The 26,609-nt window shown below is 38.2% G+C and overlaps 2 protein-coding genes across 7 annotated transcripts; one reads left to right on the top strand and one right to left on the bottom strand.

The window, feature by feature from the left end:
* Positions 1-1,379: 1,379 nt before the first annotated feature.
* Positions 1,380-8,903, bottom strand: LOC141426366 (BTB/POZ domain-containing protein 3-like). The gene is made up of 5 exons (XM_074085219.1): positions 8,329-8,903; positions 7,663-7,867; positions 6,698-6,865; positions 5,513-5,633; positions 1,380-3,947 (listed from the first exon to the last, which is right to left on the bottom strand). The coding sequence occupies exons 1-5, from the start codon at positions 8,595-8,597 to the stop codon at positions 3,412-3,414; spliced, it is 1,299 nt and encodes a 432-aa protein (XP_073941320.1). The 5' UTR covers positions 8,598-8,903; the 3' UTR covers positions 1,380-3,411.
* LOC141426365 (BTB/POZ domain-containing protein 6-A-like) lies at positions 5,581-26,417 on the top strand. Of its 6 annotated transcripts, XM_074085218.1 has the most exons (8): positions 10,599-10,808; positions 12,276-12,782; positions 13,025-13,229; positions 13,375-13,563; positions 17,104-17,170; positions 19,085-19,314; positions 20,041-20,111; positions 20,556-26,417. In XM_074085218.1, the coding sequence occupies exons 2-7, from the start codon at positions 12,514-12,516 to the stop codon at positions 20,074-20,076; spliced, it is 996 nt and encodes a 331-aa protein (XP_073941319.1). In that variant the 5' UTR covers positions 10,599-10,808; positions 12,276-12,513; the 3' UTR covers positions 20,077-20,111; positions 20,556-26,417. The 6 variants fall into 6 exon arrangements, 5 of the variants coding, with proteins under 5 accessions (XP_073941316.1, XP_073941319.1, XP_073941317.1 ...); XR_012451229.1 differs by having other exon boundaries at positions 19,085-20,111; XM_074085216.1 differs by having other exon boundaries at positions 20,041-26,417.
* Positions 26,418-26,609: the final 192 nt, after the last annotated feature.

Here is a 26,609-nt window from a genome sequence, read left to right on the forward strand (position 1 = left end):
TGGGGGTGATGAAATCTATCGCAGCGTTATGGTGGCCAAAAGTAGAAATAGTTCTGGGCTCTGTCATCTGTCATACTCATATGAATCTGTCATTAACAGAGAAATTTGTATAGACTATAACTACCTAATTTTAGTAATAGATGTTTGTGTTCTTATGCGAGCTTGAATTATTAAACACTGTCCCTGTTTTGTTCTTAATTCCTCTACATCTCGGAAATGTCCAGCAACAATTTTCCTTATGAAACGGTTTGTGGTTGAAATTTTATATTGAGTGATACTCACAAAACCGGTCTTCAAAATGATACTCATTTTGATCTCAAAACGATATTTAATTTATTACTAGCGATATAAGAACAATTATATATAATTTTACTTTTATTCAAATAAAACCAATAAGATAGCTTTATCTTTTCGTTTTGCAGTAAAAGTACAACTAAACATGAAGTACTTAAACAAACCCTGACATAACGAAAATAAAACACACTTTCGAATAAATTTTACTTACCTCATATAATTTTAATGACCAAAAATAAATTCACAACCTTTTGTCCTCCCAAATCACGGTATCACAGTAATTTTGTATTATAAATTTATACGTTATAGGTTTGATTTTTGTCACTATATGTCGCGATGAAATTTCAAAACGTCGGAGCATCAGAACCATAAAAGTTGCGGACGCTAGGTGGCGCTGATGTCGTGCATAGAGCCAATACTTTATTCTGCTCCGCCAGCCAGACCGGATATTTCATTACTTAAAATGAGTGCAAAAACACATCTGCACCTACTGACTGAAAATGGGATTGTAGTACTCGTTTAATAACAATATTAACTGACATTTTAAATTATTGAATACAATTAGAATTGTTTTCGGAGAAATTATTAATAAAACACCTTATTAAGTAGTAAAATAGTTATTTAATTAGGTAATAGCTTAACAAAATTAAACTAAAATTAATCATGACAATCATCCCGCTGCTGAGACTGCTACAGTCTGTTCGCCGACAGTTGATAAAAAATATATAAAAATCAGGGGTTCTAACTCAATACAAGTGCGACCCTAGATTTTTTACAAATAAAAACAATTTAAAACAATTATTAACTGTAGAAAATAACACGCAGACAACCAAACTACGCACTTGAAGCTCATTCGATCATCTCACTCGCTCGCCCGGGCTCGTGTTTGACTACAACTGAATGCCTGCGTATAGGTAGTGCCACTAGAGTTGAGGTCACGCATACAAGAACATGTAGTACACAACACACACAGAAGCACAGGTGTACAGAAGGATTTTGACATTTACTCAATCATTCTCATATTTCTAATTGGCGAATAAACTGTACATTGTGTGATTAATTGATCATGCAACCTAACACCCCCCCCCCCCGGTCCCTTATACGCTTAAACATAATTCAACGTATGTCTACTTACTATAGTAAGTAATAATAATAACTTAATCTTTAATATGGCACCAGACAATGGCAACAGACACAAACAATAAAATATCACAATTACAATTATTTTTCTGTTGTTAACAGTTATTTTGTCATGTTTTATGTACAATAAAGAGCTATACAATACAATATACAAATAAGTAGTAGTTTATGCAACTGTTACGTAATAAGGGTTCTTAAAACACGAGTTCATCATAAAAAGATCACAGAGTAGGTATTTTAAGGCCTAATTACGTATAGTTGCATACATTATTTTTAAGACGCAGACAAATCAATTAAGTCCTTATTCTTATGTCACTCGCACATTACCAACTTGACATTTTGTATCGAGAAAATGTATCTATGGATACCAGAATAGAGGCTCATTTGATTTTGACAGGTGTTCCAAATTTTAAACTCATTACAGTACTATATTTGATACTGTAATCAGTAGTACTATTATTTATTCTGTGCTATAATGAACATTACGTTACTGTTACCACACGGCGGCCACGCCGTACAAAATACGCGTTCTTGAATCTACATAGGCATGACGACGTCTGCACACGCGTCAATGTGTGCGTAAGATACACAGGGCTGACTATCGCAAAACCCTAATAAGTGCCACAATGACCTTTAAAGCATCGCTCGAAGAACAGATAATCGTTGGGGGAGAAAAGTTCTCGAGAGCGAACACGAACCGGAAGACGAAACGTTGGCAGGCCTCCCACCAGGTGGACTGACAATACCGTGAGAGTTGCGGGAAACCGGTGGATGCAAGTGGCGAGTTGTCGTTCATTGTGGCGTTCTAATGGGGAGGCCTTTGTTCAGCAGTGGACGTCTTCCGACTGATGATGATGATGATGATTATGGTAAATGTATGGGATTGATTGATACTGTTGACACGCCTCGGGAGCGATAAGTGGCATCGCGTGTTGGTACAGTCACCGCACCAATATCTGACACAACCAGCGTGCATAAATATCTGATACGACTCTAATTCTAGGGCCGAAAGGACGTGTCAGATATTTTTGCACGCTCCGCTGTGGCACATATTAATGCTAGTGACTGTACATATATTTGTTATTGTACGAGTATGATTATGGTCTGTGTTACCTATTTTCATCATGTGCCAAGTTTCATAGGCGGGAGAATTTTTCGTAAGTCTCCATACAACAAATCTTCTCGTAGACTAGAGTATGGACGTCGCGTCGTGCCATAATTTAAGATTTTTAGTTTCGTGCATGTTTCTTACTATTTATTGCTGGCTGTAATGCCTCGCAAATTATTGCCTTATAAAATTCAAACCCTTCTTAAAGGCTCAATTATTGTTATAATTAAATACCTCCCTTTTAGGTGTAAAATTATTATTTTTTTACAAAAAATATATATTTTGCCATCTGATTTTGTATTCGAACCTATCCACAGTGATAGGCAGCAAGTGTAAAGGGTTGGGCTGTAAATCAGCGCTGTGTGCATGCGCACTTTGTGTACGTCCACAGCATACGCTGAGCCCAATCCATTTATCACACTTAGTTAGCACTTAGTTATGTTATAAGTAGTTATAAGTTTAATGTGGAAAATATCTTCCGTTTATTAATAATGTTTATGTTGCTCTAAGTGTGTTAATAAGGCTTATTCTATTCTATTCTATATGTGTTTCCGCTTTAACCCTTTATAAGGCCCCATTTATTGGAACATACTATCACAGAATCAAAAGCAGCTATCGAATACATACCTAGCAAAGGATGTTTTTAAAGCTAGTAGTATTTTCAATAATTACAATGAATATTGTTACTTATTACTGAAAGAATAAGGTAGAATTTCCAAATCAATGCATGTGGTCGCTGAGTCGTCTAAAGGGTTAAGAACTTTACACACACGCAAGTACAAAGAAAACATGGTACCTAAGGGTTACCCTTAAAGCTCTAGCTCCAGTGTACAGTCTGTGGGGTTTTGTCTTTCCAGTCACTCATTCAGTTACTGCTTTAGCTTGATCTGATTTAAGTAGATATCGAATGCTATCCTAGTATTTTCATGGTTTTTTACATCTTCGGAAAAGGGGTCTACCTTAAAAGCTCGGCAAACCGCCTCAAAGTCTAACCGCTCGGTGTTATATTTGAAGCAATAGGCAAAACTGTGTGTCGCATACTCACTCACCGGCACCTTCTTCATTCCGAGGTAGTGCAGACAGCAATTAGAGTAAATGGAAGACAACTGTAATTGTATCATGCTCCTCCTTTTGTATTCTTCGTGAATAAAATAACGGAACGATTCACTGAGAATTATTAGTCTTACGTTGGGTCCGCTGATGAGCTGTTTGCGCGGCTCGCGAGACGCGCTGAAGCCTCGCGGAAGCGGCACATTGGACTTTCTGCTTAATACGTTCATGAGCACTGCGAGGGTCTCCGAGTCGGTCAGCAGCGGCGACTCCGCCGGCCCCTCCGCCAACTGCTGCGGGCTCAGCGTCAGGAAGCGAATCTGCTCGATCGCGCTGCGGATAGTCTCGCGGATTTCTGCAGAAACGATAACCTTTTAGCTATTTGCCGCTACATACAACGAACGGTTTTTAAGGTGTGTGGTGTGTGGGTGTATGAGGTAGGGTGGGGAATACTCTATTGTGTAAATAGAGCACTTTCCCACCGCTATCGTTGTGGCCAAAAAGCTCGCCGTATCACAAGTACACAAACTTACTGGCACTTATTGCCACGCCTTTTACGAGTATATGTAGGTACCTACCGAATCTGTAGTAAGATGTTCAGTGTCCAGCGTCTTTTTTCTTTGACCACAAGGGACTAAATTTGATATTATGATCTGCTAGCAAGAAATTCTAGTGCCTATACCATATACTATATTTTTAACCCCCGACGCAAAAAGAGGGGTGTTATAAGTTTGACCGCTATGTGTGTCTGTATGTCTGTGTGTCTGTCTGTGGCACCGTAGCTCTTAAACGGGTGGACCGATTTGAATACGGTTTTTTTTATTTGAAAGCTGGTTTTCTAGCGATGGATCTTAAACATGTTTTATCAAAATCGGTTCAGCCGTTTCAAGATCATCAGCTCTTTTGTTCGCTGCGGTAGGAATCTTAGACGCATAATGGGTATTTACTTTACTTTCAAACACATTTGGGTTCAAAGGTTAATACTTTAAAAATACAACATATACGTACTTTAGTTTCCTGTTAACCTTCGTCGTCGGTGTCCCCCGACACCGACGACGCTTAGATAAAAAAAATATTACTAGGTACTTATACTAAATTAACTTAGGCTAATTTTGCGGGAAATCAGCATAGTCCCCGCGGGATAGGGATAAACGAATTCTTCGCAGATGAAGTCGCGGGCAACAGCTAGGTAGTGCATAATTATTTTTTACTTTTTAGTTGTCTTTTTTGGCGGCGTTTTTCAGGGTGTTTTTTTATTTTCTGCAGACACCGCTGCTTAAAAAACGGTGACGGTACGGAATCGCAGTGCGGGCCGTTTTATAATTATATTTATCCGTTGCTTAGTACCCATAACACAAGCTTTGCTAAGCTTACTTTGGGACTAGGTTAATTGGTGTTTATTGTCCCGTTATATATATTTTTTATATATATATATAGGTATCAATTATGAAAGCTAATAATTAGCCCATTCTAAATATATATGGGATATAATACTTTTAATCTATCATTTTCACAGAAATATCAAAAAGTATAAAATAAAACATTAAAATTTAAAAAATCAAAAACTCGACTGCCTTAAAAACTAAAAGGAAGAAAACAAGTCGTGGTCTAGATAGAACTCGGTCAAGTAGCTAATTTAAAATTCAACAGTCGGGACCCATTCAAGTCATGACCGGCTCAGAAATTCTTGGTAATGGGTCCCGACTTTGCATGACGGCTGTAGTTTTTTATTATTATTTCTGACTGGAATTTTATAGGCAACCCACTTGCAATATATTTTTAACATATTTCATTTTATATATAACATTTCATCCATTAACCAGATTGGTGAAGGTCGTTCTTAAACGGATATACTATTAAGTGATTTGTTAGTTTTTATAAACCAACAATGTACCTTTTTTAAGGGTTTGATGTACGTACCGGAGCGCGCGTGGGGGCCGCCGGGCCCAGACTCGGGCTTGGCGTCGCCCGCTTCGGGGCCGCCGGGCCCGGGCTCGCGCTTCGCGTCGCCCGCCTCGGGGCTGCTGTCCACGTTCAACACCTAAAACCATTTAACTCGTTCACAGCGCAGCCACAGGTAAACAATTCAGTTAGCTGATCAGTGGCGTAGCTACCGGAGGGCTAGACGGGGCAGTGCCCAGGGGTCCCCTCGTCTCTTACTTATAAAAACTATAAATTAAACTAGTGAAAATTCTCCCACATTAGCCCCTTAAGCCCTTCGGCGGGCCTTTGGTTAGGTACAGTCACCAGTATTAATATCTGCCACAGTGGAGCATGCAAAAATATCTGACTCATCCTTCCGGCCCTAAACATAGAGTCTTGTCAGAATATTTTTGCACGCTTGTTGTGTCAGATATTGGTGCTGGTGACTGTACCTAGCTATGCCACTGTTTTCCATCTTGACAAATTCTAAGGGAATACTTGTTATTAATACGATAAATTCTGGAGGTATTCCCTTGACTTGCCTATTTTTTTTTGCTTAATTTCAGATTGTCTAAAGCCAATTTGTATAATTTCATTATTCATAATTTTTATTATTTTGTCATATTACATTTTTCCTAAATGGTCATTTTCATAACTAGATTTGTTGAATATTTTTTTTATTTAAAACTCACTGTCGATTTTTATTTTAACTAATCATTACTTAGCCGAATAACGTTTTTACTAAGATTAGAACTGCGACCAGTAAAGTAGGTTAGGTTAGAACTGCGACCACAGCAGCGCGCGCGCCGAGCGAGCGTAGCGAGCGTGCCGCGGGAGCGGCCGGCGAAGCGCCAGAACCGAACTTATGTTAGAAGTATAATGTTAAACGAAAAATAATGATGTCAGTCAAACAGCAGTATACGAAATAAGTTTATAGACAATGAAAATTAGGTCATTTAAAATTAGACGAAACGAAATTATGTAAAGTACAAAATGACTTTCACTAAAATGAAAATTAAGTAAAATGAGCCATTAGGTTAAGTAATATTAGTTTATCTATTATTTATTTATTATTTATCTAAAATTAGGCAAACCTTAATCAATTACCTTAATTAGGAAAACCAAAAATTAGTTATCTTTTCCCATTTCTTATATCGGAAAATATGTAGGAAAGTCACCTACCTTTGATTGCTTGAGCTGGGCCTTTGCATGGCGATCCGCTGCCTCAAGCAGATCCATTTCACTGTCCACATACAGGTGCTCCAGTGAAAACACTGCTCTCATTGTGTCATAGTCTATATCATTGAAGCTGCTATCTTTGAGGACCTCCTTAGTCTCCAAGCTGATTATCTAAAACAAATATTACATTTAGTAGCTTGTCATATGTATACTACGCAACAGATATACATACTTATAATATAGATATATACATACATACTTATTAAACATCCAAAACCCGAGAACAAACATTTGTTATTTTTCATACAAATATATGCCAGCCGGGAATCGAACCTGGGATCTCAAGTTTCATAGTCAGGCAGGTTCTCTAACCACATGGCCATCCAGTTGTCAAGAATGATATATGAATTACAAAATATTTAAGATTATTTGAGATTTATTTCATTTATTCCTCGATCAAATTATTCAAGTACTATTAAAATAAATGTGCTATGATTATTACTTCCAGGAACAACAGTCTTTTATTTTACTACAGTGAATTAAAAGTTGATAAACCTTGTTCCATGTAAATGCAACCTTGGAAAAACAGGTTGATTGATATGTTCCCAAAATGCTTATTACCTTGTAATAACTTTAATAGGCTAGACGGCTAAAACAAACTGTTTAGTTTGTCAGTTAGATTATTAAAAAATATTGTATGCATATTTTTCCTTTTCTTTGACACACTAAAAATGACGAGGATACAGTGCTTAGACGTTTTGAGTGACGTCACTATATGGTATGATTTTTACCTAATAGTGACGTCACAAGCCCCCACTACGGAAGTTTGATGATCTATACCTTTGATGATTTTTAAGAATTTGATAAACCAAAAAATATGTCTCCTTTTTTCCCATAAGCTAACTGGCAGACTAAATAGAATGATATATTTTTAACCCAGTTGTCATCCCTATAACTTTCTGTCTTACCTGAAGACATTTTTCCATGAGAACTTTCTCCTCAAGCAGCCTGGCAAACTCATAAACCCGGCAAGCGTTCTTTGGGTTCGTTTTGGACCACAGATACTTGATACACTCCTTAACAAGGTGAGGCAGCATGTATTTCTTGGCCACATAGCAGAGCTCAGAAGCGTTGTCAACGGAATTGATGTTTATATTGTCTGTATAGATGTACCTGATAAACAAAGTTTAAAAGCATTAATTAAATACAAAGAAAAAGCTTTAAACCTACTGACAGCGGTGGCGGAGCAGTGCCGCGAGGCGCGGAAGCAGTACCAGTTGTAATATTCGAAAATATTATACAGTTGTTTTGAAAGATTGTCACATTATATAGGTATATTAGTTTCCCGCAATGTTCAGGAACACACTATTTAAAGTAACTTGCTTCACTGAAGTCATGAAGATTGCCTAACATTAAAGAGCATTTTAAAAACAATAGCTATATCTTTTTCTTTATATAAAATACAATGTAATTAAATTACAAGGTGGTACGAGTATGACCCAAACAAAACATGCTTAATTATTTTTTTATAAAGTAACATTTGGTGGAGGTGCCTCGTTAAAATTTCAGACAAAAAAAAGTAAATACAAGTACAGCATAATGCATTTCAGTATTCCTTGTAGGATAATACTCACTCCAATAGAGCTTTAAAAGCTTCTGGTTGAACATCCAATATTGGGATCGGTTTATTCCCCTCAGCAGCCATGCCTCCGTAGAACATGGCCTCGAAAACCGGCGAAGCCATGACCAGGATAAGTTTGTGGGCCGGCACGACGACCTGGGGCTCCGAGCCCACCAAAAACGAGCAATCCGACCACTCGCCGGACTTCAAAAGATGAGCACCCCTTTGCTTCAGTTCCGAGCATTCTAACTGCCAGTCGCAAATTTCAGACTTAGGTGCCATCCTCAATAAACTGGATTCGATATTCGAGTCAAGCCGACTTTAGCAACAGTCCAATATGTATGTACGTTGTATGCGTGCGTCCGGTAAGGTGGCAGAGGGTAGGCGAACAATACAATAGATATACCTAATAAATATTGTGGAATTTACTACAAATATCCAGCCAGATTCCTTTTCCTTTGTCAGTCAGCACCATATATGTGTGTATTGTGTATACTGGTAAGTCAGCACGCACGCACGTGCGTCGTGTTCTATATATACTGTAGTCTTTGCTGTAGTCTTTGGTCGTGTTCGTTAGCACTAGCGCCACTAGCACGCCACGCAGGCAGTGGTCCAGTGTTGCCAGGACCAGATTTCGTTTTGGTCCGAATTTCGTCCGCAAAAGTCCCGAAAAGTTCCGATAACCGTTTTTTTCCGTTGTGACACGAAAATTAACCATTCAATTACTACCGTGTCACAACGGATCTTTTTCCGATCATTCGTTTGTATGACTGATTAATTGGGGTTTTCCACTTTGAATGACGCTAATTTTTTCTTAGAATTATTGAACTCTGGTTCCTCCCGCTCCTAGTCATAGCACCACGAAAAAAAGTGTCGTCAGTTTTGTGACTTTTCTTTATACAGTTTATACCTACTTTTTTCCCTCGTCAAAATCACAAGTGCGAAATCGGTAGGGTAGCCCACTAAAAATAGGTATTTATGTACCAAAAATCGGTATTCGCCAAAAAAAATGCAATATTCAATAAAATAATTCGATTATTTATCAAAAAAAGTCTAATCAAATCGAACAACACTTCAATATAATTATTTTTACTACAATCATACCAATGTTCTTTGGCCATAGCCGAGGTCATATTTAAATTAATTTCAATATCATAACCATAAATTGAATAGTCGTTTTGTATGTAACAGACAAAGCAATTATTTATTGAGAAAAATGTTTTTTTTTTAATAACCACTCATCCAACTCGAAGTTCGTGTCGTGCGGTCTCCATAAGCAAATGTCTGAATTAGGTCTCATAAGCAACAAATCAGGATCTGATGATTGGATCTTAAGAAAATCGAGGGAACTCTTCAAATGTTGTAGGGACACCTATAGTAAATTGGAAATATTTAGTAGTAACTTGTGCATTTGCTCTTGAAAATCATCATTTGGTGAAGTGGAACTGATGATGAAGATCACAATTGACCATCCGTACTATTCTTGAGTAGAAATTACGTTCCATGGGAGGATTTTGGGATTGTGAAGCTCAATCTAGTGGTTGGTCCTGACTCTGATAAATGTTCGGCTATGGCCGACTTATTCACTAGGCGATTTTTAACAGCTGCATCTTTTCGTCTGTCCAATATAGAAACTACCACAACTACAATCAACCTTATAAACACCTAGTGTTTGGAAGGGAACGACATCCTTGGGTGTCCTAATATGCCTCGCGACTTTGGCCACCCAAAGATGTCGTTCCCTTCCAAACACCAGGTGTTAATTAGGTTGATTGTAGTTGTGGTACTTCCTATATCGGACAGACGAAAAGAACAATAGCTGAGAGAGTCAAGGAACATATTGCAGCTGTTAAAAATCGCCAAGTGAACATGTCAGCCATAGCCGAACATTTATTGGAGTCAGGACCAAACCACTGGATTGAGCTTCACAATCTCAAAATCCTCTCCAAGGAACGTCATTTGTACTCAAGAATGGTACGAGAAGCGGTTGAAATAAAAAAAGGACAAAAATTTTAACCGGGACCATGGATATAAGCTTTCGTCTTGATGGAATCCTGTTATAAATAAGTGTCGGGGTCGGGATGACTGTTCGGAGGGACGATCAGACGTTGTTAGTTTTGTGTGTCGGTGTGATGGGGTGACAAATAAGAATGACCAAGTGCGGGTAGTTCGAGATACGAGTGCCAGTACTTTTTGTGATCACGTGAGGGTAGTTCAAAGGAATCGCGCTGCTAGTCAGACTTGACACCTTACACTTCAGTGTACTCGTGACCACGGCCACTGTAATGTGGTTGAAACGTCGAGTTAAATATTACTTGTGTGTTTTAGCGTTATAAGTCCCGTTTGTGGTATTTTGACTATGATTTAGACGAAATTCGGTAAACAGATACTTTGAGTCCCGGACATAGGATAGTTCTTATACCGGGAAATTGCATAGTTCCCGCGGGGTATCGATGAACCAATTTAAATACTTTTTAAAAGCAAACATCACAGGTAATCGTAATTTACATAAGATAAAAACACAATTACGTCATTGCCGTTCGCATATAATCATTACCATTAACACAAAACAAATGGCAATGATGACGATGGTAATGATGAACAAGACTTCTTTTTTTTTAAACTGAATACTAATCTTGAAAGATCACCGCCAGCGATTTTTATTGTATTGTTCATAAAATACACCGGCCTAAATAGTTAAAAAATATGTAAAATTGGTATTTTTTTTCTTGTTTTCTTTGTTGTTGGTAATGATGCAAAAGTGTGACAAAGCGTTCACAAGCAAATGTAAATCCAAAATTTGATAATTCTGCGTGGGAAAAGTATACATGCGCTCTGCCCCTATTAGCAAGAGATCTTGAGGAGAGAATGCGCGGCCTCTCGATCACGGTAGGTAGTAAGAACATTAGATAAATTTAACTTTGACGGTGCTGCAACGGTGTTGACGAATTTCCATGACAAATTTCTTTTATTCATAATTATTATGTTTCATCAAATCAAATTATTTCATAATTTATTTTGTTATTCTAGATCATGTGTACTTTAGAAATATGAAAAGAAACACGAAAACTACGCAGTGAATTTTTAGTAAATGAGTCAGGAAGTTTACTATTCAACATTTTTTTGTAATTGGTGATGACGTTTGCGTGCGTGTCTTTTGTAATAATTAATTAAATATTTGTCATAGATTATTTATAATACATGCAACTTATGTAAAAACATGTGAGAAACGTCATGCAAAGTGAAAAAAGAACGCAGCCGTGATATTGAATTTATTATTAGCATATATTCGCCATTATTGAATTTTCGTGGATTGGCCCAAGAACACTGTTCTGTGGAACACAAAGTTATATTGCGTTTGCATCACTTGATTTACACAACACTGAAAATCACCATAAACTTTATAGTATTAGTTCACTTGACAGCTCACGTACCACAAAGCCTCTGTCGCATAAAATGGCGGATAGCACGATGAAGCGTCACTTGCTCGTAATGACAAACCATTATTGGCGAGTAGGTATAGAATAAATAAATGTCATGCCGTCTTTGTTTTTATATGCCGACACACCATAGAAAGAAAAAGATAATACGTGTTTTTTTTATTTCTACATCGATTTTATACATATTTGCATAACAAAATGTATCTATAGATAGTAGAATGGGGCCTCTCCGTGCCATGTGTTTACTTTCTCTGAGCTTCAGACTGGTAGAAAAATATTTTCATGGCTTTTTGTAGTCGGTTAAATTTTTGTCATAAAATTCTTATTCAGCAAAATAACGCAATTGATACAGCAATTTGCCATCGAAAAGTTTAATCTAATCTAAAAATTGTTTGACTTTGTAAAAACGCATATAAATGAAAATTGTAATATACCAACTTTTTTTTATTTAATTACAGTAGAAGTACGGCATTTTTCGCTTTTCGATACGGCAACTCCAACTGGTGTTTAATTTTTACAGTTGCAACACTGTTAAGGAGCACGATGGGGGCACCCAAAGGGGGCACTGCGCGCTCAGCCAGCACTAACTCTAACTCAGAGAACTACTGAGAACTACGTTAGCTTAACAGAGCCATAGATAGAGTACATTGTGATTGACTGATTGTGTTAGTATACTGCACAGGTATACTGTGACCTCGGCCAACAGGTTCTCAGCAGGGCTACTACGAAACTCGTAGATCGAATCCAGATTATTGAGGATGGCACGAAAGTCAGAAATTTGCGACTGGCAGTTACAATGCTCGGAACTGAAGCAAAGGGCTGCTCATCTTTTGCGGTCGTTAGATTGGTCGGATTGCTCGTTTTTGGTGGGCTCGGAGCCCCAGATTGTCGTGTCGGCCCACAAGTTTATCCTGGCCATGGCTACGCCGGTTTTCGAGGCCATGTTCTACGGAAGCATGGCCGCAGAGGGCAATAAACCGATCCCAATACTAGATGTTCAGCCAGAAGCTTTTAAAGCTCTGCTGGAGTAAGTGTTACCCTATAAGCAATAACTGAATGCATTTAAGATTAAATTTTAGTCAATTGTAAGTAAATTGTGTACTATTTTAGGTAGGTATAAACGCTTGTTTTTTCTTCGCTAAACTCTGTATATATACATATTCATAATTTATTATGTAAGACATGGAAAATGCAGGAGTTGTCAAATACCGTATTGTGTTTAATCTCAGGTCAAATGTTTAATTAATACTTTCATTTCTTTCTTATCAGGTACATCTACATGGACAAGATAAACTTAAGTTCTTTAGATAAAGCTTGTGAGCTCTGCTATGTGGCCAAGAAATACATGCTGCCTCACCTGGTTAAGGAATGCATCGGGTACCTGTGGTCCGCTGTACAACCAAAGAATGTTTGCCAGATTTATGAGTTTGCTAGGCTGCTCCAGGAGAATGTGCTAATGGAAAAATGTTTACAGGTAACAAAGACATTAAGATAAAATATCAATTGGATTGATTTTCCAAAGTTGAATTAACATGGGACGAGGCATAGTTTTACCTGGCCTAACTTTCATAATTCTGCATTTGCGAATTCTTGTGAGATTACACAATCATTTGTTTTAGGTAATCAGCTTAAATACAAAAGAGGTCCTCACTGACAGCAGCTTCGAAGAAGTTGATCTCGACACAATGATAACAGTGTTCTCACTGGAGCACTTGAATGTGGACAGCGAACTGGATCTGTTTGAGGCAGTAACCCGCTTCGCCAAGCCCCTAGGCAAACGGCAAGCCGAGCTCCCCAGCAATGAGAAGGTAACTTTTGTACATTCAATTCAATTTAATTGTTGAGATAATAATGGCCCCCTAAGCAACCCACTACGAGTACTTTACTTTTAGTTAGACACAGTTTAGTTTAGTTGGGAGGTTAGCTTAAAAAGAACCCTCTTAGGGATAAGTTTGCCTTTGTACTCTTTTAGTTTTGTTATTTTCTTTTTGTATTATTTTTGTGATTTATGACAATAAAGTATTTACATACATATATACACACATACTTATTCTTATAACTAAGGGATTGCAGGGTCATATACCAAAAAAAGCTGTGTTATTGTTAAATAAATATTCTTGTTAAGGTCTTCAGTGGCTTATTTATATAGTATTTAGTTACAATCTTAATTAGTTATTAATGTTAATATTAATATGACCGGCTAGGTCAGAGGTTGGAGGCCAAGGGGCGCAGTGTTGCCAACACATAAAAAGAGAATTACTTTTTTTTAAATTACATTCCAATACAGGGGGGAAGTAAAAAGGAATCAGATTTGAATTATAATTTGATGTTATTTTCAGATAAAAATGAGTCTAGTTTTAGTATACTACAAAAGGGAACTTTTGTAAATATTTTCATTCCACCAGCGACAGCCACACGGCCTGTTCATGACTTTGTGACTGGTGGTTGATTGAACGATTTTTGCTTATCACATTCTCAGTTAAGCATCATAATCATAAGCTTATCTCAGGGCGGGGCTCATAGGGCATGCAATATATAGGTATATCCCACGGCTATGCCACATGGAGGGAAAATATCTTTTTTCATCACACTTGCTCCTAAACAGTGTCGTAACATGCAGGCTACCTTGGTTGCAACCCTCCAAATAAAACCCTCGACCTTTATGTGCTTCTCATGAAACCCGTGGTCGGTAAATGAGTCATTTCCCGCACTAATTTTCTTGTCATGAAGCCCAAGGTCGGTAAATGAGTGTGATACTGCATGGCGCGCTGATCGTGCTGGCGTGCAGGAGCGCGGCGCGCGCACGGCGGGCGCACGGTCAGGCTGGGGTAGGGCGGCGCGGAGGCTGGCGCTGCCAAGAGTGTAGTCAGCGGTATCGGCAATTTTTGAAAAAATAAAATATAAGTTTTCTTTTACAAATATACAATTTTACTCGCAAATGTGATGAAAAACATTGTATGTCGCACGGGCGGTACTAGAATTACGAACATCGACTCATTAAAGCCCTCAGTCTTCGACTTCGGGCTTCTAATAGACTCTCGTTCGTAATTCCTTGTTTACCGCCCTTAAGACACAATGTACTATAATTATTGGAGATACTGAAAGAAGACTTCATTTTGATTTTAAAAACAATTTAAACTGCATTCAAAGTTTTTTGAAAAATACTGTCTACACCGTGAACGTCTACGCCATCTAATAGTAAATAAAACCGCCCAAGAGCGTGTCAGACACGCCCAAGATAGGGTTCCGTAGCCATTACGAAAAAAATCAAGTACTATTATGTGCGTTTTAAGTAGTTATAACACAATTAAAACACTTACTACAGTCTTAAAATTTATTACCAGAAAAAGAGCGTATCTTCACGGCACTCAAAAACTATAAAACTAACTCAAAAACGGTATATCCCATCATGTTGGAACCAATTTTCGTTGAAAGTATTTATTAAGCGTTACCTTTCCATATTTTTTGGACAAACGGTTTACAAGTGGGGGGGTACGCAATTTTTGCTACTTTGGGAGCGATTATTTCCGGAAATCTTAACTTAATCAAAAAAGTATGTATGTATGTATGTATGTAAACTCTTTATTGTACAAAAGAAAATTAACAAAACATTACTGACAAACTTTAAGATACTTGTACAAAGGCGGACTTATCCCTTTAAGGGATCTCTACCAGTCAACCTTTGAGTGGATGAGAGGAGAGGAGCAATACGTTAGGGTCCGACAAAGGGTGAGTTTTAGAGTTAAAATAATGGAAGCTACTATACAGTGCTTTAAACAATATAATACATAAACTACAATATAAATAAATAAACTACTATATATATGACCATAATACATATAATATATAAGCATATTAAACAAAGGAATGTTCTCAAATATTTAAGGAGAAGGTGCAAGCCACATTCTTCTCAAGCCTTCCCTAAAAGATCCCACGGTGGGGGATTGCCGGATGGAGGTCGGTAGCCGATTCCACAGCCTGGCAGATTGAACTGTAAAGGATTTAGAGTATGTTTTGGATGAGGTAGAAGGACAGGCTAAAAGGAGATTGGTACTCGATCGTAACCGATACTGACTGCCAGCAGCCAAGTAGCTGAAACGCTCGGAAAGGTATACGGGAGCAGAAGGATTAAAAAGAGTGTTGAAAAGTAATGACAGAACGTGGATGTTCCTACGATCCCTTATAGGCAACCACTTCAGCTGTACCCTGAAATTTGACACGTGGTCGTACTTGCGGAGTCCAAAAATGTATCGAATACATACATTCTGAAGGCGATCGAGCTTGTCGAGCAGCCCCTCACTAAGATCCAGATAACCAATATCACCATAGTCAAGCAAGGGGAGCAAAAGAGACTGAGCCAGAGTAATTTTCGTTTGGAGAGGTAGAAAATTTTGCAAGCGCCTGAGCGAGTGAAGCGAGGCAAAAAGTTTACGACTGACATCAGTCACTTGGGCCGACCAAGAAAGCGTTTGGTCCATTATGATCCCCAGATTTCTGACGGTAGATGAGAAAGGAATAATTGTACCATCAAAATACAAGTTTGGAACTACCAAGTCAGAAATCCGAGAGATAAAGAATGGACTGCCAATAATGATTGCCTGGGTTTTCTTTGCATTTACTTTGAGGCCGAACCTCTCAGCCCAGTCACGAATTGCATTAAGGTCTGTATTAATGCGATCAATTAGCAGAGGAAAATCGTCAAGACTAGCGGCATCATAGATCTGTAAATCGTCCGCATACAGGTGGTAAGAAGAGTGCAAAGAAGAGGTAATGCCATTAATAAAAATAGAGAAAAGGAGCGGAGAGAGTACACCCCCTTGAGGGACACCAGCAGTAAGATCGCACCAGCTTGAAAAAACGTCTTCAACCTTGACTCGCTGTTGTCTCCCACAGAGGTAAGAACGGAACCAGGATAACGCATTTGAAGATATGTTTAAAAGTATTTGAAAAACCTTACTATCTTTTCAAAAGAGCTGTCGAACTATGTGCCACACATTATTGCGAGTAAAACGTGTATAGAGTGCCCCCCCCCCCTATAAATATTTATTTTTGTAATTTAACTATAAAACTACACTACTACTACTACAAAACTACTGCAATGATGTTTTTTTTCAATATTTCGCGAGTTCAATTCCCGGTTCAGATAAAGGGTTATTCAGATTTCTTTAAATGCAGTTTAAATTGTTTTAAAACTAAAAATGAAGTCTACGTTCAGTAAAACCTAACTCCAATATTTTAAGATACTTTCCCTCCATGTGGCATAGCCGTGGAATATGTTCTGTATAATAAATAACCGTCATGATGTATATTTTTACTTATTGCATTGTGAATGAGTTAAATGGTTTTAGGTACTCAACGTGGACAGCAGCCTCGAGGCCCTATTCCCGATTCTCTCCGGCTCCGACGCGCGCCCTGGTACGTACCAACCGCCAATAAGCTAAAGTAAGTGGGGACTACGAACAAATAATATCAGGAAGCGTAACTGCGTTATAATTAAGGAAACTGGGTCCTACTGTGTCCTGCGCTAATGTACGCATGCGCGTCATTTAATTTTGACATTTTGGCTGACATTTGTATTGCAAGTTAGTGAGCTCACGTCAAATTTTCACATTTTTGATTGTAGACAGCTCTAAATTATCATTCCATCGTGTGTTATGAAGTGGTGCAGGAGCAATGCAAAATTAAAATGTCCAGGGATCACTTTCCATTCGTAAGTAGTCGCAAAATTATATTTATATTTAAAAATGTTCAAATACATTATCAGTTGAAGATGGTCAGTATTCTGCAAAATCAAGTCTGTGGTCTATGGCTCACATAATGTAAATTTATGACAGTTTCCTCACCCCTCTTCATACTTTCTTCTTTCTTGTATCGGCCAAACAATCTTTATTTTTACAAACAGTCTTTATTTTTCTGACAGCTAAACTCAAATAAACCACCACTATTGAAAGTTTTTCGTTGATTTTTGTTATATTTTTTTTTCATGATTTTTAGTGTGAATAATATAAGATGCAATAGTTAATGTCAACTGCTCGTCACCTTTTACAAAAAATTGCTTTTTCCGATGCAGAGACGTTCATTATTGAAGAGTCCTGGTGCTTCACCCCCCGTTCCATTTCACCATATGCATTACGAGGAGCTTAAATTGCTTCGCAACTGCGTGTTAAAATAATTGCAATGAAATCCGTGAAATACTTGTTATTGAGTAGTACCTAACTCCGGTGGTCAACTGTGGTCTTCACTTGTCTTTATCATTAGTTCCACTTCGAAAATTGGACATTGGAGTATTCCTATATAAACGTTTTTTTTTTCAAATCGATTCCTAAGTCTTCGACTTCGGGCTTCTAATAGACTCTCGTTCGTAATTCCTTATTTACCACCCTTAAGACACAATGTACTATATCGTCTCGTGAGTCCTGTAGGCGAGTTAACTTGTTAGGTAATTTTTAACCCCCTCCTCCCCCTTGTCAGCGAAAGCCAGCTAAACCCTACCCCCTCCCTCCTGTACTTACGTAAACATTGCTATATATTTTTAAATCTATTTCTGTTTCTTTATTGTTATTGCAAAAAACAAGAAATAATAAATAAATATTGCTAACGTAAGCACCATCTAGACCCCCCCAGCCACCGTGTCATCAAAAATAAGCAAAACAAAGCCCCCCCCCCTTGTGTGCTTACGTAATACTTGAATGACCACTTAACAGAAACTACTCGTCTAGGTAAAACGCTTTTCAGAGCCGGTTGACGAGATAACACGTAAGCTAATTTTGATGTAACTCTTATAGCAACTAGGTATGGCTCAAGGCCAAGAGTACGGGAGGTATGCACTTATGGAGGTATGTATAAATATCGTTAAAATGATTTAACGATACTTTTGAAATAACGTTAAATTTATGAACAGCTGATAACGTTACCATTTTTATACCGGTAAAAAGTTGTATAAGTACGATCGTGTTTCCGTTGCAGAGTTAATAAACGCTATGCACGCAGCAATAACAAAAACGAAAAAAATATTCTCGTATCGCAATCCTCTCCAATCCATACATTTTCCACTGAAGATGAGCTAGGAGAGAATTAAATTTTGCCATACAAATTTCAATTATCGTCTCACCCCGCCTCGTGTCGCCTTGCTGATGGAAGCACCTTTCTGCTGGAGAGAATGTACCTATTCATTCGCTATTTCTCAACGATAGCGGTGGGGAGTAGGTCCTACTCTATTCATTTCTCACAACATACTATCACTCCACCTTCTACCTCACACACCCACACAGTAACTTATAAAATCGTTCGTAGTGGCGTCAAATAGGTAAATGGTTACCGTTTCCGCAGAAAACAGCAAGAAGTTGACCATCCGCAGCGCGATCGAGCAGATCCGCTTCCTGACGCTGAGCCCGCAGCAGTTCGCGGAGGTGCCGGTCTTACGGCCTCCGCTGCTGACCGAGTCGGAGGCCTTCGCAGTGCTCATGAACATATCGAGCAGCCGCTCGGACGTGCCGCTGCCGCGGGGCTTCAGCACATCTCGCGAGCCTCGCAAACACTTGATCGGCAACGGACCCAACGTAAGACAAATTTCCGTTAGTAAATCGTTTTTTGATTTTATTAGTCAAGAATTCAGAAGCAGGAACATGGAACTAATGGCGCCACCTCTGGAAAGCGGTCTGAAATTAATTCCTTTTCTGACTCTTGGACCGCGTCCGGTCCAGATAAACTGCTCTTGTTCGTATGAAAACTTCACAAGGTTCAATACTTATAGATCTGAGATACACTATTTTTGCTATTGCCCCCGTTTTACTACTGAGCGGTTAGGATTCGAAGTGGTTTGCCGAGCTTACAAGGTAGACCCCTTTTCCGAAGATATAAAAAAGCATAAAGAAACCGTCAAAGCATTAGATGTTTTCTTTGATCAGATCAAGACAAAATCACGCTAATTGAATGAATGAACTGGCAAACGGGTCTCCTTCGTAATCCATAATATCGTTTGTCCTAAAATCCAATGCCATACCACTTGCCATAAAGACTTTTGACATATTTATCATTCATATGCTTTTCATGTGCCATAATGATTATTTGCCGTAATGTTCTTACGTTCCTAATCTGTTTTCTATTAATATAGTAAGACATAAAACTTACAAGTCATAATATAAGAAAATCATAATATTAAATGCCATACTCATAGGTGTCGGCGGTTTGCCAGCTTGCGAGCCAGAAAATATTTCCGTTCATTTTAAACTGAGTATTATGCGGTTGAGGGCACACACAATAGAATACAATGGCTTTGTTCGAAGGGTTGGCTGTTAACGAGATCGGGACACCTCAAATAATTCCTACTATACACATAAAGAGTTAATGGTCAGAGGTCTAAAGCATTCAAAACGATTCATCGAAAATGTCAGCACAAGCTGGGCTAAAAAACTCTGGACACTCAGTAGGAAACAACTCCGACATATCGTCGGGGCATTCACAGGTCACTTCAATACTAAACACATACCTACTAGTAAAGATGGGACTACAGGACAATGAAGTCTGTAGAATATGTGGCGAGGAAGACGAAACAATGGAACACATTATGTGTGAATGTGACGCCCTCGCCAGATCAAGAATGAGACTCTTTGGCGACGGATACCCCGCACCAGGAGACTTTAAGGCACTACCGCTACGTCAAATCATCCAATTTATGGACGAGGTGATAAAGGCAACAGAGTAAGTGCGAAGGAGGGGTAATTACACAAAAGATCCCTACGGGTCGAAGTGTATCCGCAAGGACCCCTAAGCATAAGATAAGATAAGATAATGGTCAGAGTTCAAAGGAGGGATATGTGCTCCCTCTATGGCGGTCGAACCAGAAAGGGCAGAGGAGAAAAACCACTGTGTCATAGACAACAATTATTGCTAGTGTCGATAATAATATAAAGTGGGCGCAAGACTGTCCATCACAAATAGGGTAATTAGGATAATAGTGCAAATAAGCATTAGGATATAAAATATTAGGATAAAAAATATTATGGTATTTACGTTAGGACAAAACATTATTATTAAGTTAAGATTGTTTTTTTTGGAATCTTTTTGTATTTTTTATTTCAATTCCAAACCGAGACCGAGTGGATTACCGAGGACCTGGGTTCGATTCCCAGTGATGGTCTTATTTTTCTGTTTTTTCGGTGCATCTTTATTTCAGTTTGTATTTTCAATTTAGGTTTTACGGGATGACCGTAAAAGTAAAAATTTGGAATTGAAATAAAAAATACAAAAAGATTCCAAAAAAAAAACAATCTTAATTTGATTGCATAGTAACGATATCTCTTGTCCGGGTGAGCGGTTAGTTCCAATGGAGTGCCGAAAAAAAAAAAGTTTCTCGATGAGGGCTACGGCATAGATGTCGCTAGCGTCACTGCTTAAGTGACTAAGTAAGAAACAAACAAGCTGAGATTTGAGGTGCATAGGGGAAATTCGTGTCGGTACCGTTGACCATCAGTGGTGTAGCGGTATAGCACGCGGTACGGATTACTGAGGACCTGGGTTCGATTCCCAGTGATGGTCTTATTTTTCTGTTTTTTCTGTGCATCTTTATTTCAGTTTGTATTTTCAATTATTATTAAGGCAAAAGATCAATATGACCAAAGTTATTATTGGAATTTACAATTAGGATAAAGGATATATGGATTCCAATATTAATGTAAATCGTGCAGCCGATAACTCTGTGTGCGTGTGTTTGTGTGTGTGTGTGTGTGTGTGTGTGTGTGTGTGTGTGTGTGTGTGTGTGTGTGTGTGTGTGTGTGTGTGTGTGTGTGTGTGTGTGTGTGTGTGTGTGTGTGTGTGTGTGTGTGTGTGTGTGTGTGTGTGTGTGTGTGTGTGTGTGTGTGTGTGTGTGTGTGTGTAGAGAGTGTATGTATAAAGTTCTTAATCCACATTGGGCTGGTGCACTCAATGTAAGTGCCGTGTTGGGCACTGCAGCCCAAGCCTCCTCATTCCAAGAGGGTATACATACGTGTTTGTGCCTTATAGTGGGACGTGTATAGTATAAGGTCGGAGATCTGATAATTATAAAATACTAACCTTTTATAGACATTAAGATTAGATAATTTTTTAATCATCCCTGTGAAACTTGTTTATTGCTATAGTCATTGACTAATGTCGCCAATTGATTTAAATTACTAAGGGAGCATCCATTAATTAGGTACGTGTTATTCAATTTCAAATTTAAATTCAAATTGCTATTAATTAATTTACAAATCAATTTACTTGCCTACCTATATAAGTATATTATTTTTTATTTAAGCCTACTATGTGAAATTTCTTCTAACTTAGCTTAGTCACATTGAAAAAAAAAACGAACAATTATCTATGATTTTGTTATAGTTCAGAGGAGAATTATTAAACCCAGTTTTCTCAATTTTTGAAAATGTTTCTTGTGGGAAATATTACGTGATATTTGCCGAGACCCCCTCTCCCCCACGTCAGATTTGGGGATTTTCGGCTCTACCCTCTCCCCCCTGAAAATGTGTGTGACGTAATTTATGGATGGCCCCTTGCCTGGTGCCATATTAAAGAATAAGTAAAAGTACAAATTTGCCATACGTGGAATTATGTGTAAGCGACCTGACCAAGTTGTTACAGACCAAGTAGTCAAATAACACAGACGTACAGTCACCGTACAGTCAACCAATTTGATTTCTAGGCCACCACAGTACCTTGTCTTTGTGACATTTTCGTCATCCAATAAGCATTGCCAACCAACCAAAATGGCAAAGCTCTTTAGTGGCCTAGGAATCAAATTGGTTGACTGTACGTCTATTCGCCGAGAGTTGATAAGTATTATAAGTTTCGGAATAACGTCTGTCTCTTAAATATCGCAAACTGACAAGCGTCGCTTATAGCCGCGCGCACTGTGCGCAGTTCTATATAGTCAAACGTGCGCCCGGGCGAGCGAGCTGTCGCGGCCGCCATATTGCTATTTCGTGCTGGAATAGATATCGTAATAAAATATTGTATCTGCTAAATTGCAAAGCAACTGCGGAAGGGACTACCGAAACCTAACAACTGTCATACTTACAGTGTGTATGACAAGATTGTGACCGGTATAATTTTTATTTTTAAAATGGCTCACATTAAAAAATGTACTGGCTGAATAGCATGATCTTTTACGCACAATGTTCTGTTAAAAATAAACGAAAAAAGTTGATAGTTTTCGCCAAAAGCACAATTTCCAAAATGAGTGCCACGTATGCTACACGATACAAATTAGTGTTCCTCTTCACACAAACCCAAAATGTCTCGCGATCGGGCCGCTAAGTACATGAATAAGTCGAAGGCGTTTGTGAACAAACAAGGGGTACAAGAAGGGAAGAGATACACGAAAAGAAAATACGTCGACGACTTACCTGAACGCAGGAAAACGAAATCAATCTCCTCTGCAGAGAAGAGAATAAGCGGATTTTACAAATATTTATGAAAAATCTACTGTTATATTTGCGTTCTGGGCAAGAAAAGTTATAGACAAATGATTTATCTATATCTAGAGATACAATACGAAGAAATTTGATGGAAAATTGATTTAAATTTCGAAGTGCGATGAACAAAACCGCTCCTTTCATGGGCGAGTGAAAACCAAAACTGGGATTGGAACAACATAATATTTTCAGATGAAGCTTCATTTTGGGCAGCTAATTACTCGACTAGGGCTTGGTCTACGGCTGATAACAGATTGCTCTTGCGGACCTTGAAACACCCAGTAAAGGTGCATGTTTGAGGATGCTTCTGAAAACAGGGATTTGGCATTTTGCACTTGTTCACTGGTACACTGGATGCCCTAAAAATGACCAAAATTTATTAAAAGGCATTGTTACCTTCTGCTAAGATGTTCCCAAGGCATAATTTCATTTCATTTCATTCATGGATCGTGCAAGAAGATAATGACCCTAAACAGCGAAGTCGGGTTTGTACTGCGTGGATGGCCGAAAATGGTATCGATGTTTTGGAATGGTCCTCACCATCACCCGATGCCAATCCAATGAGGGCTATCGTTTTTTGTCTCACTAGATGGCGCACTGTTGCGTGATGTTTTTAAGTATGGCTTTCAAAGTCTGTTATTACGGGCGTAAAGACAAAGTTTAGATTAAAATCATATTTCATACACCTTAAAACCGTACCATAAAAATATCGAGCATGCCACAGTGTTGCATAGTCCCCGTTTTGTTCGGAAAAAAGGGAGGAAAAAGGTTTCCGAAAGACAAAACTGTTTCAAAACACAGGCATTCATTGCCCCGGAACGCATATTTGCCATAATTAATTTCAGATATTGCAAAATATTCACAAAATTATTCTAATTATAAATAAACCCGCGTAGCTCACCCAAAAACTATGAGATTTGACATTTCGGAGACCTCACGCTACACTAGCGCCTCTAGTGGCGAATTCATACGCGATAGCCCTCATAGAAAATGTATGGGCGTGGATGAAGCTGAAATTACGAAAAATACTGTTAGCGTTGCTGATCTATCTCGGGAACTGAAGTCGATATTAAAAGTATGCCTCAAAGATGCTAAGCGACTATAGACAATTCGGGAGACTGGAAACTTAACTGTTAAATTAAAGAATTTCGCATTACAATTCTTTTCTTCCTAGAAGTTATATCGGTCACGCTCTTATCGTACATAGTGTACCAGGAGGAGCCAGACATAATCTTGTGAATCATTAGTATGATACCGATTTTTTTTTTAATATGCTTCAAGTGTATTGTTTGGCTGCCCGCGGCGTGTTGTTATTTATCTGCTTTGGACAATTAATATTAATAAATTTATTATATAGTAATTAATATATGTTAATGCTCTAATCGGTGAGCTTAGCAGGACACTTGTTGGATGCCATATAAACAGAGTTTGATTTAACAATATAAGTTATGCTGATGTCATGGTCTTGCTGAGCCCATCGGTAGGTGGTTTGAGAACACTTTTAAACGTATGTGAATCCTACGCTTTAAAGCACAATTTAAAGTATAATGTGGACAAACGTGAGTATGGTTTTTAAGGCGGGAACCAAGTGTCCCTTCCATTCTTATGAATGGTGTTCCACTTAATAGGGTATACTCTTATAAATATCTTGGACACTTGGTTACAGACGACTTGCGGGATGATGCATTGCAGACATTGAGAGTGAGGGGAGCGCAGAGCGTTGGCGATCAGAGCCAATATGATAGCGCGCAGTTTCAGTCGGTGTACAGCGCAAGTTAAAATAACTTTGTTTCGAACATATTGTACATCGCTGTATACCTGTAGCTTGTGGACCAAGTGCACACAACGATCGATCAACGCTCTGCGCGTCCAGTACAATGATGCGTTCAGGGTTCTGTTGCGGCTGTCGAGATATAGCAGCGCATCAGGAATGTTCGCTGATGCGCATGTGGACGTCCTCCACGCGACGCTGTGCAAGCGCTGTGCTGCGACACGGCGCACGGCGCAGGGTGCTCGACAGCCGCCACAGTCTCCTGGCCGCCGTGGCTGAGAGGTGGGACAGTGGCCGTATCAGGTACTGGTTCTCTCTCCATTTAAGTTTAGTTACTAACATAGTTAAGTATATAACATTATTAAGGGGCTCCAAAAGATTTCTTCCGAAAAGTCTGCTCTTTTAGCATTTAATTCCTAATAATATGTTATGTCAAACCTGCGTTATGGAGTGATTCTATGGGGCAATGCTAGTGATATTATTAGTGTTTAGAATGCAGAAAAGATGCTTCCGCTCGATCTATCGCCTCCCACAAACAGAATCTTGTAAGCCATTATTCAAAAAACTCAAAATTTTAACATTTCTAGCTCTGTATGTATATACATATCTGCCTATTTGTTAAAAGCAACCCTACACTGTTTGCTAGTAGACAACCGAGGGAAAGATTAAAAATTAAATATGGTCACGATAACTTAAAGCCCATGGCCAAATCGGCGCAATTAGCAAACAGTGCTATATGCATGTGTGCCAAAATATATAATCATTTACCACTCGTCATGAAAATACTACCTCTTTTAACTTTTAAGAAGAATTTGTTCAATTGGCTAGTTGCCAATTGTTTTTATAGTTTTTTTAGTTTATAGATTTTTTTATGTATGATACTGGTAATGGACTAGTTAAGTAATTTTATTATCTTATTGTCATTTAATTTGTAATTTTCTAGAATTTACTTGATATTTTTAATTATTGATTATTTTATTTTTTAATGTGTTTTTACTGAATTCGACATATTTTATCTTACATTCAAATGAAGTTGTATTGTGTTATTTTCTTATTATATTCTTAGTAGTGTACCAAAATATTGTACGCATCTAGCAGGCAGGATATGGTGCTTCTTTATGTATTGCTGCTAAAGACATTTTTATTTTGTTACTAACAATGTTATGGACAAGAAGGATCCCTATCCTATATGTGGTGATGGTAAACCATTTTTATTATTTATAGTTGTTTAATTATTGTTTTAACCAGGAAAAATATTTAATTAGCCGTGCGCAATTGTATTGACTTATAATATAAACCCCCGATTTTTATATATTTTTAATCAATTGTCGGCGAACAGACTGCAGCAGTGTCGTGGGTACGTGTGGTTGCGGAGTAGCGACATAACTGTCACATTTAGTTTTATTTTATTTTTGTTAATCTATTAATTAAAGAACTGCCTTAACCCAGTGTTTTATTTTATAATTCTATTCTACTGTAGAAATACTAATTCAAAGTCATTCAGGGTTCGTATTAAATGATTTCAAAGATAATAGGGCAAGAGGCTGTGTCAGCCAGACCCTCGTTATTTTATAAAAGATGTTTTTAATAAGCTATGTTTGAATAGACCCCTGACAAAAATATTACGAAAGCTTCT

This window comes from Choristoneura fumiferana, chromosome 3, assembly GCF_025370935.1.
Source record: "Choristoneura fumiferana chromosome 3, NRCan_CFum_1, whole genome shotgun sequence".
Taxonomy (NCBI): Eukaryota; Metazoa; Arthropoda; class Insecta; order Lepidoptera; family Tortricidae; genus Choristoneura; species Choristoneura fumiferana.